Consider the following 18,726-nt stretch of genomic DNA (forward strand, 5'->3'; position numbering starts at 1 on the left):
ATGAACTTAACCTTGATCCTGTCATCAAGACCCCATCCATATAAATGACCATAAAATGAAAATTATTAATGCTAACAGAGGGAAAGATGGTAGGTTCTAAGGGTAACAAAGAAGCCTCAGTTTGCTTCTTGGAAGCATAAAGAAAGGCATCAAGTAATATAAGTCGAGATACATCTTCTTTGAAGGTAGAGCTTGACCACACAGGGATCAGAGAAAGGAATTTTAGGTGGAAGGAACAGCATGCACATAGGGATAGAGGTCACAAAGATCAGGGCATAAATAAGATGGAAAGCAGGAATCACAGCTGGAAAGGGAAGTAAGGATCAGGCTGCGCAGGACACACATGTCAGCATCAAAAGTCTCTTCTAACCGGGCTCGGTGGCTCAGCCTGTAATCCCGTGCCTTTGGGAGGCTGAGGTGAATGGATTGCCTGAGTCCATGGGTTCGAGACCCGCCTGGGCAGGCGAGATTTCATCTCTACAATAAATCAAAAAATTAGCCAGGTGTGGTAGCGCGCACCTGTAGTTCCAGATACGTGAAAGGCTGGGGCGAAAGAATCGCCAGAGTCCAGCAGGTCGAGGCTGCGGTGGCTGGGAGCGGCCACTGCACTCCAGTCTGGGCGACAGAGTGAGACTCCAACTCAAAAAAAAAAGTCTCTTCTGAGGCAATGGGGAGCCATTGAAGGTGTTTAAGGACAGTGGCATGTTAAGGCATAGGCTTCTCTCTATCTAAAATATGTTGCACAGTCGATACTATGTTCCTAGCACTATGCATTATCACCATGAAGTCAGAGGTCTCGTGGGTGTTGATAATTCTCCAAGAAGGTGTGGATGTTTCCTCTGCAAACTGGACACAGAGAGCCAGGGGTCTTGCCCGTATAAGCTGCTCAGTTCTACTTGAGGTTAACTTACATCTCTTTTCTGCCACTGCTGCCACAATCCACTGCAGTCTGGACACTAGAAGGAGGCACAAGAAAGACTCTGTTATCCTTACGCTGCCAGGGGCTGGGAACATGATTGTCAATGCAGAAAGACTTGGGTTTGAGACCCATTTCCAACTGTTGCCACGGTGTGATCCCTGAGCTTCTGTATGCCTTTGTAAAATGTAGCTAATAATGGTTCTCTGGCTCCAGCGTTGTGGAGCAGAGTAAGTGAGATAACCCTTGTGAAGATCTCAGCATGGTCCCTGGCAAATAGACGGCATTAATTAAATGGTAGTCACCGTTACCGCTACTCTTGTTTTAGCACAACTAGTGCTGCTATTAATAATAGCATCATTATTGCCCACAAGCAAGGCATTTGCTTTACATTCTTTGTGAATCAGACACAAGGCAGGATAGTTTCTCAGGGCATTGTGGGAAACTCCAGAACTAATTACAATAGTCGCTATTCTTTAGAGAGTATCCTTTCATTTAAAGAATGCGCTATACACACAATTCATCTATCCACCCCATATGTCCCCATTTTGGAGATAAAGAATCTGAGTCCTCGTCTAAGGTCACATAGCTTTGAATCCCAGGCCTATTAAGTTCATGCTCCTAACCTGTGTGCATTTGATCAGTGCATGGGTACAGACAGCCAAACCACAAACCTCGGACACCTAAGACATCATTTAATGGGTTCTCAGGTTGGGACCTTGCCACTTTATTCTCTACAGGAATCTGAGCAATTCCTTTTTTCTATAAGACCTGGTTGTTTCCCTCAAGGGATGCATCTGCTGCTCCTTGGTCCTCACCCTCTGGGACCTGTTACCTTCGGCTTGTATTCACATTCATCTGCCCCCACCAGAATGCAACACTCCTCCTGGACCAAGAACATGTCTTATTCATCCTTCAGCCCCAGGGCTTAGCCCTGAGCACAAGTCAGACCAGAATTCTCAAACAATGTCTGGTTAATCTAACCGAAGAGGGGTCAGTAAACCACAGCCACAGGGCAAATCCAGCCTACCACCTATTTTTATAAATTGACATTTTTGTCTGTGACTGCCTTTGCACTACAATAGCAGAGTAGTTGCAACAAAGGCCATGCTACTATGACCCAAAAAGACAAAATATTTATCAACTGGCCTTTTAAAGAGAAAGACCATGCAATAGAACAAAAGCACTTTTTGTGAACGACCCTGTGAGAGGCAGAATAATGGCCTTAAAGATGGCCACATCTTTATCCCTAAACCCAAGGATGTGGGAATATGTCTCCTCACATGACAAAAGTTTTACCGGAGCACAGTCAAACACGTTCATTTACATTGTGAAAACTTCCTCACATACTTTGACTATATCAATCACTACTTGAATCCAGCACTCAGAATGTCTTTATAGCTCAATAACTAAGCAAAGCAAGTGCTGGTGTTAATTCTTATCCACTATTTGCTCTAACAGGCTTCATGAGTATAAGCCTTATAGGTGGCCCTGGGGTACAGATTTAGTCCCTTCAAAAGGACTCTTCCCCAGCACTAGAACCCCAACTGCTTGCTGGTGTCTAGCTGCACTAGACATCTTTTTTTCACTTCTCCACATCCACTCCACACCCTCTGCCTTGCTATGTGCCTGGGAGCTGATCTGTATGGACCACATCAATGGGCTCCCTATCCCTGTGGCTTCTCCTTGTGCTCAATGAGGAACACCGCTGACAGTTGATGGGAAGTTTTCTCTACTGCCTCTTCTTGAGTCGGCTCTGTCCCTCAACCAAAGGCCACAGCTCCTTCTGCCAGGTGGCCCCCTCTATACCTCTCTTTCTAGATTCCAGCAATTGTACCCTCTCCTGCCCCTTCAGACCTAGAAGCACAGGTTGTTTCCAGGTGTTGCTAGTCCTTGGGGGCTGCAACATCCGTCCTTGGGGCTTCCCCACACCACTCCCACACCATTGTAAACAGTCCTTTTGTTAAACTCTCTTCATTTGGGATTTGTCTTTCAGTACCTGTCAGACTCTATCACAATAGCTAATCTCAGTGCCGTTTCTGCTTTAACAGGAAGATCTGGGTTTACCAGCCCAATAGTTTATATGAAGAAAAAGCAGGCAGCAGGCATGACCCAATATTGTATCCTTTATCACTGTGTGGGAAAGAATGGTGAAGAATCTAATGAGGCAATCTTATAAGGATATAAGATTGTCGGCAATCATTATTAGCCCTCCAAAGCTTGTGTCTCTGGTAAAGAACCAGCCATGGGTGCAAATGAAAAGATGTAACTGTGAATGCTTATTAATCTTACATTTTATAGTGTTGATGCCCTGTTTGCTTCTGCCTGTGAACCTGTTTCACTAGTTTCCACAGAACCTTTAAGGGTGGGAGGCAAACCCTGCCAGGTTGTCTATTTGTTCATGCATGATGCAATACTGTGCAGACCAAGGGTGGTATCAACCTGGACCACACACTACCTGCCATCTGGGAATGTCTCAGTGAAATAGAGTGTGTTTAAAATAAAAAGGCTAGATTGAGAAGAGCTTCTGCGGGATACATCCCACATTATTATATGAGTGAATGCTGAAGGCACCTAACACCCTCATTGTGAGGCAATCTGGAACAAAGTCTTGGAGACAGGAGGTGAGGAAAGGCTTTTAGGCAGAATCAGAGAAATGGGGGAGGGGGGGTTGCTAAACCAGATAGGTATAAATCACCACCATGTTGACTTTATAAAAAATCATGGGTAATTGGTCCTGGTGGGTACTTGGGCTTTTACACCAATGTACATGGAACCCTTGAGTTCGGGGAGACCCCACGGGGGCTACCAAGAGGTCAGGAAGAGAGAGGGGTTGGCCCCAAACCTTCCTTTCTCATTCCAACAGAGGATAGCTGCACTCTATCCTAAGCTAGAATTTTCTGTAGGATTTCCTTTGGTATAAAAAGGGGGTTCTTCATTTAAAGGAGAAATTTTGAAACCCATAGACCCTTTCACCATGTGGAGAAAGGAGTCTTTAGGCTACAAGATCCACGAGGCAGGTCCACATCTGCTTGTCCCCTGATGTATCTCCTGTCTTAACACAGGAGGTGCCCACTGGTGTTGAGTAGGCAAGCAGAGGTCCAGGAGGGCTAATGACCTGTCCGTGGTCCTGATCCATTTGGCAGGAAAGCTAAGCCTGGGACCCTCATCTCTTGACTTGTAATCAGTGGTTCTTTCTCTCTCCTTGGTGAAAGTGGCTTTTTAAACAAGAATTTGTGCCCAGAATTTGTAAACAAGGGACTGATGATGGGCAAGACAGCTAGTTAAATGTCTTCAGCTGTATTCCTTTAGGGTAAGTCTTGCCAGACAACTCCAGTCTATCTGCAAATGTTGTTTGGTAAGTCGTAAGTAAATCCATGGACTCCATCTCACAGTGGCAGCCACAAGTTTACCATAATGATAGACCAGTTACTGGGCAGAGAGCAGAGATCCTGAAAAGGGAAAGGAGGAAGCAGGGGTAAGCTTGACATGACGGGTCACGGCTTGATCATTAGAAGTGTGGGTGATTAGTCTCATTGCTGGTTTATTAAACTGCATAGGGCATACAATGTAATAAAAAAAAGAAGTGTGGGTGATGGGGTCAGCCTGGAATGCAGATCACGGCCCTGTTTCGTATTGTGTGTGGGTTGGAGCAAGTTTCTTGACTTCCCTAAGCCTGTTTCTTCATCTGCAGGTGGGAATGATAACCTCAGAGATCTGTTATAAGGACAATCTATGCCACAGGTAACATACTAACTAGCACAAAGTAAGTCCTCAAGAGAGGGTACCTATGATTACAATTACCACTATTTCCTGTAATGCCAGAGTAGATGAAGTAGCCTTGGGCCCTGACTCCCTGTAAGCCCCATTAACTGGGTATTTGGGCTGGAAACATGTCCAGAAAGCCAGGTAGCCTGTGCAGCATCACTTAATCAGGTGCTATACCATACTAAGGCCCTGCACTGCAACCTGGACTATGGCACCAACCTCCTTAGGTCAATGGAGAAATGTTTTAAGCTGTTCCTCCAGGCCTGGAACATACTCATTACTTATGGAGGGCAAACTAGGTGAGAGTTGTAGGAGTAAGGCTGTGGGAAGTTCCAAAGACTGTCCTACTATGTAGCAGGAAACTTGATAGTCTTGCCAGAACCTGGGCCCACCAGTGAATAAATGAACTCAGAAATATGCCTTCTGTGGCCACCACAGTTTTTGTTTAGACCCAGATCTTTCTACTTGTCCTACTGCAGCCTAATTTTAGTCAGGTTATAAAAGGATGTATGTTGGAAAACATCCAACTTGCACTCAACAAAGCAACAGAGGACTTGTTTTCAGAGCATTCATCTCAGATTGGGCCAGCTGGAATTGATGTACTCTCAGCTGACTCAGGAGTCAGAGGTCACCCACTGACCTCTCCATATCCCACCCAAACCACTCCCTTTCCCTACCCCAGCCAAGGTAACTGACAGAGCAGCCACAGTCTCTGGGCCAGGAATTGATGAGACTGTCTGTCAGCCAACCCATGCCTTTCTCCATGAGTAATGGATGTGCTCTAGGCCTGGGGAGCAGCTTAAAGCATTTCTCCATTCATCTAAGGAGTTGATGCCACAGTCCAGGTTACCATGCAGGGTCCTGGTGCAGAAGAGTGCATGTTTAAATGCTGCCGTATAGGCCACCTGGCTTTCTGAGCACGTAGCCACATTTCTAGCCTGGAAGGCCTGTTACACTCAGATCTAATTCCCAACATGGGTAAATGTGACTTTTTGTAATTTGAACAAGTCTCTTAAAGAACCTCACCAGCAGCTGAAGCATCATTCTCATTCTCATTCTCTCTTTCTCTCTCTCAGGTGGGTTTGAATCCTAATTGAGAACTCAGTTTGGAGAAGAACCTTGGACCACCTTTCAGGCTCCAGTCCAAACCCTTTAGCCGGGGTGATTAGGCAATTGGGAGCAGGTGCCATGTGGATGGAGCACACGGCATGGGGGAACACAGGCTGGTGCTAGGACAGGGACCAGGGGTTCTTTCTGGACTCAAGACTTAAAAACTAGCAAAACAAATACTTCTTTTTATTGTTGATAAACCACTTTAATTGCACTATGGTCAGAGAACATGCTTTGCACAATATTAATTCCTTGAAATCTGTTGAGACTTCGTTGAGGGCAATTTTTTCCCCAGTTTTCCCTGTCCTATGATATTATTAAAATCTACACTACTAGTCAGGCTCGGTGGCTCAGCCTGTAATCCCACGCCTTTGGGAGGCTGAGGTGAGTGGATTGCCTGAGCCCGTGGGTTCGAGACCCGCCTGGGCAGCGAGACCTCATCTCTACAATAAATCAAAAAATCAGCTAGGCATGGTAGTGCATGCCTGTAATTCCGGCTACTCAGAAGGCTGAGGCAGAAGGATCGCCAGAGTCCAGCAAGTTGAGGCTGCGGTGGCCGGAAGCGGCCACTGCACTCCAGTCTGGGCGACAGAGTGAGACTCCAACTCAAAAAAAAAAAAAAATCTACACTGCGGCCAGGCTCAGTGGCTCAGCCTGTAATCCCCTCACGTTGGGAGGCCAAGGCGAGTAGATTGCCTGAGCCCATGCACTCGAGACCAGCCCGAGCAACTTGACGAGACCTTGTCTCCACAATGAACAAAAAATTAACCAGGCATGGTAGCACGTGCCTACAGTTCCAACCACTTGGAAGGCTGGGACAGAAGGACTGGGGGAGCCCAGCAGGTCGACGCTGAGGTGGCCGTGAGTGAGACCTCAACTCAAAAAAAAAAAAAAATCTACACTGCATTGCCATCTCAAATCCAAGTTAGAAGGCAGTGTGTTAAAACCAAAGACTGTTGAGAATTAGGAAAGAACCACCCTATGAACTAAACACCCTGGGGTCAGGGCTGGCTTCAGGGGCTTACAACCCACACCCAGAAGGGCCCCCCTTAGTCCAATCTCTCTTTCATCCTCTTAAAACTTTTCATAATTTTTGAACAAGGAACCCCGCATTTCACTTCACACTGGGCCCAACAAATGATGTAGCCAGTGCTGCCTGGGGCTCTGGGGCACTTTAAGGAACTGGAGGTTTCTGTCATCCAGAGAAGAAAGGTAGGAAAGAAGATAGGAGGAAGGGGAAGGAGGTAGGATGGAGAAAGAGCAAAGGAGAGAGAGCTTCTTCTTTCTCGCTTACTCAGAAACGCTGATTGATCTTCTCCCACTCTCTAGAAGTGCCTCTCTCTGTCCTTGCTCACTTTCCCCAGACCTTTCTTGGCTGGCTCCTTTTCATTCAGGTTCCAGTGCCTTCCTCTCAGAGAGGTTGAATCTATCTGCCCTGCAACTCATCACAGCACCATGTTTCTCTGCCTTCCTAACTCCAATTGTGTTCTCATGTTTTACTTGTCAGTCTGTTCACTTTACTCATGAACACACACGCACACACACTCCACGAAAATGCATGGTCCATAGAGGCAGGACGATCCCTGGGCTCTTCTCTATTCCCTAGCAACTCAACAAACCCAGACTCCAGATGCAGCTCCCAGTGTTTATTTCTCCCTGACTTTGAGCAAGTTGTTCAACCTGTCTTTGTCTGGAAGATGGAGAATAATGACACCAAGAAGCAAATGGAAGAACACAAGCACCTGGCACATTGTCTGGCATGGAACAGGTGCTTGGTAAGAATTTATCAAATGAAAGGCTGAGTGTTGTGGCTCATGCCTGTAATCTCAGCAATGTGGGAAGCTGAGATGGGAGGATCGCTTGAGCCAGAAGTTCAAGACCAGCATGGGCAACATAGTGAGACCTCATCTCTATAAAATAAAATAAAAAAATAGCCAGGTATAGTGGTGCTCACCTGTGGTCCCAGCTACCCAGAAGGCTGAGGCAGAAGGACTGCTTGAGTCCAGGAGGTTGAGACTGCAATAAACCATGGTTGCCCCACTGCACTCCAGCTTGGGCAACAGAGTGAGACTCTGACTAAAAAAAAAAAAAAAAAAACCAAAAAACAAAAGAAAAGAAAATCAAATGAATACAACTGATGATTGTTGATCTCCTACCATGTACAAGGTACTGTGTAAGAAACCCATATTCTTTTCACTTCTTATTGCTAACCCATCTTCAGGATGAAAAGACTGAGGCTGAGATGAGAAGACTGAGGCTTAGAGAGGTGGAATAACTTGCTCAAGGCCATGTAGCTATTAACCATTGGATACCTAACTGGAGACCAGGCTTGCTGAAATGCAGAGCCCATGTTCTCCCCCAATTCTTTCCCCACTTCCTGTTGCAATAATCCTACACAATGCATGGCACTCCTCCAGGTACAAAATATATTTCTTGCTCTGTAGTCATTTCACAACTCACAGCAGTCCTGATATGAGTGTGGTTCCTCCCAACTATGAGTCAGGTGCTGTGTAGAAACTAGAGATTTAGTTAGGAAAAAAGCATCAGAAGCCCCGCAGGAAGACTTAAGGCCATAGAGACAGAAGATTAGGAAAATATAGACAGGAATCTAAGGTTCAGATTGGATTCCTGGATGCCTGAGGCCTGGATCTCAGATGAAAGGATGAATATGAGTCTTGTTACCTAGAAAGGAGGCATAGAGAGGTGTCTCCTATTAGGATGAGGGTGAGGGCAGGGTCCCTTTAAGGCTAAAGAGGACCCCCTTCCCCAAGCAGAGATTGGAGTGGTATCTGTGGCCCTCTGTGACCTCACCTACAAGATCTCATTCCCCAGTTGAGACTGTTCCTTGCTTCTTGTCACACCTTCTTCAGCCTGTCACCCATACCTCCAAGTATGAACCCTCTGCCTCTTTCTAATTTTGTCATTTAAAAAAAAAACTTTTATTATTTATTAGAAAAGTGAGGTGTCATTGCTCACCACAGCCTCGAACTCCTGGATTCAAGTGATCCTCTCACCTTGGCCTCCGCAGTAGCTGGGATTACAGGTGTGTGCCACCATGCCCGGCTAATTTCTTACCATGCAAGTGGAAATGGTTCACAAATGTTGCTCACTGGCCAAAGATATCAGTTCATCCTCATTAGAATTAATGCAAAAGCTCTATTGTTTCTATGAATAGAAAAGTCAGCCCAAACACCAAACAAGTAATACTGACAAAAGGGGTTTGTAATTCTGCCATGGTACTCAAAAAATAGGAGGAGGGGGGAGTGGGGGGGGGGGGACCTGAAGATGATTATAAGTTGGAAGCAGCACAGAATCAGGACTGCTCTTTCACCAGCAAATTAGCGGGGAATGGTGGAAATACTTGGAATGTGCATGGAAGCCACTTTTGCACACACTGAAGATGTTTTAGATAAAGTCTTTTATTTAGAGGCAAGAACAAGAAGTTTTATTTTATTTTATTTTATTTGAATCAGTGAACTCTATCACTCAGGCTGGAGTGCAGTGGTGTGATCATAGCCCACCGCAGCCTGGAACTCCTGGGCTCAATGGATCTTCCCACCTTGGTCTCTGCAGTAGCTGGGGCTACAGGCACATGCCATCATGCCAAGCTAAGTTTTTCTTTTTCTTTTCTTCTTATTCTTCTTCCACTTTATTTATTTATTTATTTATTTATTTATTTATTTATTTATTTATTTATTTATTTGGGACAGGGTCTTTCTCTGTTGCCCAGGGTGGAGTACAGTGATATGATCATAGTTCAGTGGAGACTCAAACTCCTGGGCTCGAGCAATACTCCTGCCTCAGTCTCCCAAGTTGCTAGGATCACAGGCATCAGCCTCCATGCATCACCACGAACATGGAGTTTGAGAGTCCACTGAGTATCCATCTTGATGCTGCTGAGCATGGACATCTCCAGTGGAGAACCTGAGGCTATAAATCTTTGAGCAGCTATGACCAGCCCAGGACTGTATGAGGGAAGAGGCTATGCATATTCTAAAATTAGGTGTATAGCATACATAACTCATATGGGAAAAATCTCCCAAAGAGAGCACCAGTATAGCTAGAGATATGTGTGCATGTTCATTGCACAGATCTTTAAAAATATAAATAAACTTGAAGCAAAATTGTCACCCGTAACGCCTTCCCTCCGTGTTAGAATGTTGGTGTGTTTCTTCCAGTTTTTTTCCTTGGCTATTCATAGTCAGCTCCAATATAGACAATACAGATGTCTGGTTCTTCCTACTGGCTACAGTACAGCTGATATGTATTCCTCTCTGTTTCCCTTGTCCAACCATACCCACATCTCCCAAAGGTCAGGGGCTGCCCCCTGCCTCTACCCTTTAAGAGGGTGTGCATAGCAAAGGTTTGGGTAGGAAATTCAGCAGATCTGGGTTCTAACTTAGGGCCGAGTTCCAATCTGCTGTGTGACTTTGAACCTCTCCAAGGTCAAGTCCTCATGTGGAATCACAGAGGGTTGCACTCCAAAGTCTGGCATTTGACTGTTCTGACTGCAGCATGAACCAACCTTCCCAGAGAGGAAGACTGAGAAAAACTGCTTTCCACTGTGGCCTGCTCAGGTGTGTGCAGGGAGCTTGTAAGAGCTGAGAGGGAACCACACCTGCAGGTTCCTTATTGCAAAGTTCCGCAAAGAAAATGTCTTCACCACAGAGGCTGGAATCGGGGCACAGATGCCACCACAAAGCAGGCAGCTGCAGTTCCCAGAGAAGAGACAAGCTAAGGCTACAAAGGCAGCCCCTGGGAACATGATGCTAGGGACTGGACAGCCTGAGCCCTAAGCCCTGCTAGGACACCACAAACTCCCTCCAGTCAAGCAGCCTGCCTGTGGTTTGCGGCAGCCTGGGACTCGAGTGGAGGTGGTGGGGAGCAGCCTTTCTTCTGAGAAAGGCACCTGACATTGAAGTTGGGTGGTCTTGCCAATCACCAGCCCAGCCTTGAATCAGCCATTACCCTTGAAGAACAATGCTTATTATTCTGTACAAACATAGCCTCCACTTATATAGCACTTACATCCCCAGCACTGCTTGAAGTAATGTTCATCTATGAACTCCATTAACCCTCACTAACAACCCTGTGGGGTAGGCAGTAGGTTGAACACATGAAACTTCCAGTCTGTAGGTCAAAAATAATCAAATCTTGGCAATTTCACGTGGTTCAGTCTAACATTATTATGTCCACTTTATAAAGGAAGAAATTAGACCAAGATTGGACATGTAACTTGCCCAAGGTCACATACTGGAGCCCTCATTCTGGCCATGTTGCCTCACCGGAAGCTTGCTGAGCCAGCCAGGTGGTTTCTGTGGTCCCAAGGAAAGGTCAACACCAGTGGGTGGCATCCTATCTCTCTTTTCCCATATAAGCCCATGATCCCTCCAGCCTCTGAACACCATTGGGTTTCCAAGCACATGTGGCCCCAGCCCAGCTCAAGGCTGCTGAGCTCCCCAGGGTGCCACCCACTTGCTGCACCCTGCACTCTGCCCACCCCCTTGAGGTTACCTCTCTGTATCACTGTCACTGGATGCTACCTCTTCCAACGCTGCCTGCAGGTCGGCAATCCGCCGGATGGATGTCTCCAGGTCTGTCTGGAGGGTCTGCCTCACTGCCGCCAGCTCCTCCACATACTTCTCCTGGGGAGAGAGGATGCGAGCACACATTGGCCTAGAACAACACCCCCACCTTCCCATGAGTTCATTAGGGAGGAAATATACCCTGGGCTGAGCCTAGTGTCCATTGAGCCTAGTGACCTACTAGGAGGCGGGTATTCCATGAGGGGCTCTCTGCAGGTGGGCTTACAGGATCCACAGCTAGATGGTCCCTGTTTTATAAAGGAGGGAATGGATGCTCCGGGGCATGGCCCAGGGATGCAGAGCTCACTCACCCATGCAGAGGGGACTGCACCCAGTATGGCTGACCCCAGGGACCATGCTCTGAATCTGCACCACTATGCTGCCCAGTGTACAGAGGGTAATCTGCCCATCTTGCATGGAATAGTAAATGTATAAACCAGGAATAGTTCCAGAGGCTGGTTCTGACCTAAGTCGTAGGGATGGATCTGGTACAAGAGATTGGGGGGTGATCAGAACAAGAATGAGTTCCTTTCAACTCTCCCCTAGATGCCCCCAATTTCCATCCTTAACAGCAGCCAAAGCAAAGATGGAGAACCCAATGGGGTTCCCTGAAGAGCAGGCAAACACAACAGGCATTTATTGGGCACTTTCTGGGGCCAGCACTGTGTTGAGTGTTTGCCTGTGGTAACCTTACTCACACCACACAAGTCCAATAGGCGAGTCGCTATTCTTGCTCCCATTTCATAGACGAGTTGTTAAGGCCTTGAGAAGCAAAGACTTCATGGCAGTGCTAGAATTTGAGCTCCTCTCTCAGTGCTCAGTACATCTGACTACTCTCTCAGTGCTCAGTACTCCCTGGTACTGCCCTAAGAGATTCTGTCTGGGCCCTTTGGAACCTATTTTACACACCTCTACTCATTAACACGATTGTCAGTGGGGATTTATTTTGCACTCTACAGGACATCTGGCAATGTCTGGAGACACTTCTGGGGTGTGTGCTGCTGGCATCTAGTGAGTAGAGGCCAGGGATACTGTTCAACATCACACAAGGCATAGGACAGTCCCCATGACCAAGAATTATCCAGCCCACATGTCAGCAGTGCTGAGTCTGAAACCCTGGGTTAAACTCAGAATCCCACCTTCTGGGAATCCATCTTATGGAGGATGAATCAAAGGCAGTCTTTTCTGTCCCCGTGCTTGGAGCGGTACTTCTGACACCAGGGAGAAGCTGAAGGCGGCCTTGTCACCCAGCCATTGGGGATGTTAGGGAAATCACAGCGTGTCACTTTGATGCTGTTAGGCAGACATTAACATTAGAAATAAGGATTGGGGCAGCAGGGAATGCTTCTGTGAGATAGTGTGTCACAAATGGAATGGAGCAAAAAAGTATTATGCCCAAATCCATGCAAATGAGACACACACACTTGGAGAGTTGAGAATATTTATGGATCAGGGTGAGGTGGGGTTACAGATGGGATTTTTCTCTTAAACAGTTCTAGCTATGTAAAGTTTATTTTTGGACTGTTGTGTAAAGGAACATGCACATACTAACTGATGAGAGTGAGTATGGTAGGGGCTTGAAGATTTAGGATCGGTTCTAAGTGCACTTCCCAGTTCCTCACTGAACTCAGTCACCGTGTGGCCATGAAGGGATCACAGCTCCTCTCTGACCCTGAGATCATTTTTCTATATGTTATGCAAGGGGAAATTAAGGCCAGTGAGGCCACACAGGACAAGCAGAAGAACTGGGATTTGAAGGCTTCGGGATCTGAACCCTGGTGCTCCCTGGGGCTCTGGGTCCACTGATCTTTCCCAGGCTTTGTGTGCATACCCAACTCAGCAAGGACTGGATGGTTCTCCCTTACAGAGAGGGACAGGCTCAGCTCTCCTCGGCAGGTCAGCTAGTCCATTCACATCACTGAAAGTCTGTGCCTTTTAAATGATGTTGAGTCTTTTAAGATTTTTCCAGAGAGAGAGAGAGAGGGAGAGGGAGCAGGTGAAGACTGAACAGGCCCTGGGGCCATGCTGACCAGCTGGTGAGAAGGAGGGGGTGACATGGAGGAAGCTGAGGTGGCGTGAGAAGGGGCTGGCAGTCCGTCGTGGTGATTGAAACCACCAACTGTGAAATCCCCATCTCAGCCCTGACAAGGTGAGAGACGATGCAAGCAGGGGCCCCAGGCTGGAGGCTGGCGGGCTGTCAGAGGAAATAAAGGACACCAAGGGACAGCGAGGGGGTGCTCACCCCAGGATGTCAGTTCATAAACACACATAGAAAACGGCTGGGTGCGAATCCAGCAGGTTATGGGAGTATTTGCTCAGGACTCATTCTCTCCTGGTAGGTCAGGATCATGGTGTCACCAGGCAGCAGCCACCTCCTCCAAGGAGACATGGCACCTGCATCTTTTTAAAACACAAAAGTAGAAATCTGGATTTCTGCCTTAGATTCTGTCAGAAGTCTGGGTTGTTGTTAAGTACGCTGGATCCCACAAACAGCGGCTGAATGAATGTCCATTTGAGAGATGAGGAAACTGAGGGCCAGAGCAGCAAGATGACTGGTCTCACAGCTGAAAGACTACAAAGCTGAGAAGAGTAACCCTGTCTTGGGTTCCCAGGTGAGAACTCCCAGGTGCTGAGACAGGAGGAAACAGCAAGACGTCCCCTGGGGGTTTGCTTGGGTGAGCCTTGCCCTTGCCAGTATCATGCAAGAACAGCGAGGCCTAAAGTCTATCCCCTCAGGGGTCCCCCCTGATGGGTGGAGGAGAGGGATAGAGGCAGGTACTGTGTCTCAGGGGTGGGTGAGTCTGGGCTGGGACCAAGCAGGTGGGCAAAAGAAATGGGAGCCTGGAATGAGTCGACTCCAAAATATCATGAAAGTGGAAGTAGGCTCTGGAGTCGCTGCCTGGGTTCGAATCCCAACTCAGCTGCTCACTGGCTGTTACTCAACCTCTCTGACCCTCAATTGTCTCACTGGAAAAATGGGGGCAGTAATTTTGACCCTCCTTGACAGGGCTGTTATGAGGAGTAACTGACCTTGACAGACAAGAAAACCCCGACCAATGGTGGCACTGCTGTCATTTAATTCTCAGGTGAGAATAAGAAGCATCAGAAAGGGGGGGTATCGTCCCCAAGTCACTAAGTCACTTAGGAGACTTGCCAGGGTGAATAAAGAGATTGGAATGCAGGACTCTGTCTCCAAAGCTTTTTCACTACCTGCTGAGAAAAGACGTGAACAGAAGACAAGGGCAGCAGAGATGATGAGTCGGCTAGACAGAGTGAGAGGAGATGAGAACAGAAAGCTATCAAGAGGCGAGGGTACATGGACCAAGGATGGGCTTCAAGGGACCTGCCACTACCCCTGCCTTCTGCCATGCCCCCTTGCCCTCTGCATCCCATCCTCCCTCTGCAGGGAATGCATCAGACTCAGCGGGAACATCCCAGAGAGAAGATTCGAGAAATTTAGTGTCTGTGTAATCAGCAATCAGCAAATCTTTCCTGCTTCAGCTTGAAAGCCAAATGGAGCCTGCTGATTGCAGAGACCAAGTCATTAGGTTAAATGGATGCAATGCCCCCAAACAGTTTCCCTGGGGCAGATAAAACAAGGCTCCTTGCAGAGACCACTCAGGAGGCTCAGGAGAGAGGAGCACAAGCAGTGGGAGGCACAAAAGAAGTGCCCTCTTTCAGCCCTGAGAGTTGGTCTTTCTTCCACCCTCCATGGAGCAGGAAGTTAGCCAGAAGCAATGATGACATCTGACAATGACACTGGGGATTGGGAGAGGGTTGCTCTGTGTAAAAGGGGTTGTGTCTTGAGGTCAGGAGTGAGCTTGGTCTTCTCTGTTGTTAGGACTCTTTAGGGACTTGAAGCATGAGGAGTTTAGGGGCTTGGGGGAAATTAGGACACAAAATTATTTAGCTAGTTAGATGTATATATAGTAGAAACCTACTAGGAAATACACCATATGCCCAGACTAATCTAAAACTACAATATAGTGAGATACACATTAAACTAGATACAGACTATCACACATCCTAGTATATATTATATATGCATATACTATTCATTCTTGCCTACATTCATTCAATGAGCATCTGCTATGTGCCAGCACTGATCTAGGCATGGGTGATACAGATAAGTCCTCATTACCATGGAACTTTCATTCTTGCAGGGAACTAATCTCTATCTGTATTGCTGGCGTCTGGAACACAGCAGGCACTCAATATATGTTTAGGGATGGAGTGAATGGTGTTACTGTGTGGCTATTAGTGGGGAATGAAGGAAGGATCAGGTATTACATAGTGTACATACTCACTAATGCACACGCAGTATATATGATGTACACACTATATACAGATAATATGAGAGGGTCCCCCAAAAAACTAGAATTATCTTTTGGAGGGTGGCCCCTTGTAGTAACAGGGCTTCCCCACTAGGCAGGTGTTCTAGGAACACATCAGCATCAGTGTACTAGTTAGTGTTGTTGTGAGAGGTTTCAGTGAATTTTTTTTGGAGATTCTTTCAATATTTTGCCCATTTCATGACGGGTGATTTACAAGTCCACACTACACTGAGTGTTCAGCAGTTTTTGACCAAAACTGGCATGAACCCTGTACCCTACCCTCCCTGTTCACCTGATCTCACCCCGAGTGACTTTTGTTTTTTGTTTCCCAGGATTAAAAAAAAAAAGTCCTCAAAGGAAATGTTTTGCTGATGTGGAAGAGGTGAAACAAAAATTTGCAGAAACACTAAAAGGCATCAAAATGGACGAGTTCAAAACTGTTTTGAGCAGTGGAAAAAGCATCTTGATAGGTGTATTGCATCAACCAGAGGATACTTCAAAGGTGACTGAAGTTTAAACTTGTAAGAATAAATACAGTTTTTTATAAATAAATTCCAGGGTTTTTGGGTCCCCCCTCATATCTATACCATGTATAAAATGAGAGCAATAAAATAATACGTCGTATGCTGATAAAACGTATACTTGCCAACCTCCGCAGCATTACTTGAGAAAACTGTGCCCTCTTGTGCTCCCAGGTTACTCCCCCTGGAGCATGCTGCACAGAGTTGCCCATGTGAGAAGTGGTTCATATGATAATGAACAGCACCAGTTAAAATCATCTCCTCTTGAGATGCTCACTTAGAGGCTAATATTTAAAACTAATGTATGTTTTCTCTGCCCAGAGCATGTCAATCTTCAGAGGACCCTCTTCTGTCTGCAAATAGGACTCTCATTTGTCAATTTCTGCAGCTCAAGATATTGACTCTGGAACCTTCTAAGAGAGGTGTCTCCCAAGATCCCCAAAGTTAATTTCACATGTGTCACATAATTTACACTATAGCTATCTCAAAACACTTCTGAAATTTGATGAAAATTCATTCTGTTATTCTTTTCTGAGTTAGTAAAGACAAGTAGTAACTTAATGTTACAGAGACTGGTGTAAAAAATTAAACACACATACGGTAATATAAATTGATATAAATAGGTACATGTGCAAATGTGTATATATAGACACACAGTCAAATATTTCCAGTGTCTGACACATAGCTTATGTAATAAATATTAAGTACATATTTATTAGAGTCTGTGTAATAAGCAACCAGCAAAACTTTTCTGATTCAACTTGAAAAAAAAATGGGGTTGAATGTACTATGTAGTTTATCATATAGATCAGACTGTCTCAAAGCAATCCTGAAGCTTGGTGAAAATATATCAAGTATTTTCTTTCTTTCTTTCTTTTTTTTTTTTTTGAGTTGGAGGCTCACTCTGTTGTCCAGATTGGAGTGCAGTGGCACGCTCCCAGCCACCACAGCCTCAACCTGCTGAGCTCTGGCAATCCTTCTGCCTCAGCCTTCCAAGTAGCTGGAACTACATGTGAGCACTACCACACCCGGCTAATTTTTTGATTTATTGTAGAGATGAGGTTTCGCTAAGTTGCCCAGGCGGGTCTCGAACCCATGGGCTCAGGCAATCCACTCACCTCAGCCTTCAGGCTGAGCCACTGAGCCCGGCTAAGTATTTTCATATATGTAATAAATGTTTAATACTTCAACCAAGAGAATTTAATAAAGGAAATTTGTGAGCCGGGTGTGTAGTGGGAAAGTTGAGAAGCCAAGAGACATCAGCAACTGCAGGAAGGCACTGCCCACCTAGGGCTGGAAGGAAGAGCCAAAGAACTGGGCCATCTAGTGGGAGATGAGGCTCAACAGAGCTGCCCAGCGGGAGCTGGCTTCATGAAGGAGGAAAGTCCTAATGGGATCGGGAATTAGGAGGTCCAGCTATTTGCAGGGACACCTTGAGGCAGGGCCAGAGAGGGACAGATATCCTGTCTTCATTCATGTTTTGTCCTTCTATTGTCCATCACTGCCCTTCTCTGGCTGAACCTACCAGGTGGCAAGGACTCCAGGAAGTGTCATCTTCTGCAGTTACACAGCAGAGAAGAGAAGGGATAAGACTGGATTGGCCCGCACCTTTGGGAGGCTGAGGTGAGTAGATTGCCTGAGCCCGCAGGTTTGAGACCCACCTGGGCAACTTGGCGAGACCTCATCTCTACAATAAATCAAAAAATTAGCCAGGCGTGGTAGTGTGTGCCTGTAGTTCCAGCTACTTGGAAGGCTGAGGCAGAAGGATTGCCGGAGCCCAGCAGGTTGAGGCTGCAGTGGCCGGGAGCATGCCAGTGCCCTCCAGCCTGGGCGACAGAGTGAGACTCCAACTCAAAAAAAAAAAAAGACTGAACGGTGAATAGATAAATGATTGGTAGAGGCGCTAGAGCATCCAGGATTACTCTAACCTTCATTATTTAAGACAAACAACAGTATTTTCAGTTTGTACAAACTCATCAAACTGCGTATGAGATTTGCACACTTTTGTATATATTTCAAGGAAAATGTTGTAAGACACCCAGAATTATGATTTTCAAGTGCTATAAATCAAGTACTGGATTATAAATCCCAATTCTGTATTAGTTATTTATTGCTGCAAGCAAACCTAGGGCTTTTAAATATCAAATATTATTTATTATGTCTCATGGTTTTTGTAGGTCAAGAATTTAGGAGTGGCTTATTTGGGTGGTTCTGGCTCAAAGTCTTTGGTAGGCTGAATAAAGCCCTCTCAAAGATATCCATATCCTAATCCTGGAGCATACAAATATGTTACCTTACACTGCAGGTATCATTACGTTAGGCTCTCGAGGTAGGAAGATGATCCTGGATTATCTGGGTGTGCCTTAAGTATAATCATAAGGATCTTTAAAAGAGAAAAGCAAGAGAGTTAATGGGGAAGAAAGCAGCAACATAGAGACAAAAGCAGGGATTAGAGGGATGTAGACAGGAGCCAAGAAAAGCTGGCTGCCTCC

At 46.2% G+C, this 18,726-nt stretch overlaps 1 protein-coding gene across 1 annotated transcript in view; it reads right to left on the reverse strand.

Annotated features, from left to right (window-relative positions):
* MYO18B (myosin XVIIIB) overlaps positions 1–18,726 on the reverse strand; it is a 253,741-nt gene that overhangs the window by 25,087 nt on the left and 209,928 nt on the right. The window contains exons 39-40 of the mRNA XM_008063601.1: positions 11,309–11,439; positions 912–956 (exon numbers count right to left, since the gene is read on the reverse strand). Of these exons, the coding sequence (XP_008061792.1) occupies positions 912–956; positions 11,309–11,439 (176 nt within the window). The remainder of the gene's footprint in view (positions 1–911; positions 957–11,308; positions 11,440–18,726) is intronic.

The sequence above is a fragment of the Carlito syrichta genome, unplaced genomic scaffold, assembly GCF_000164805.1.
Source record: "Carlito syrichta isolate Samal-C Ts95f unplaced genomic scaffold, Tarsius_syrichta-2.0.1 Scaffold306949, whole genome shotgun sequence".
NCBI classification, from domain to species: Eukaryota; Metazoa; Chordata; class Mammalia; order Primates; family Tarsiidae; genus Carlito; species Carlito syrichta.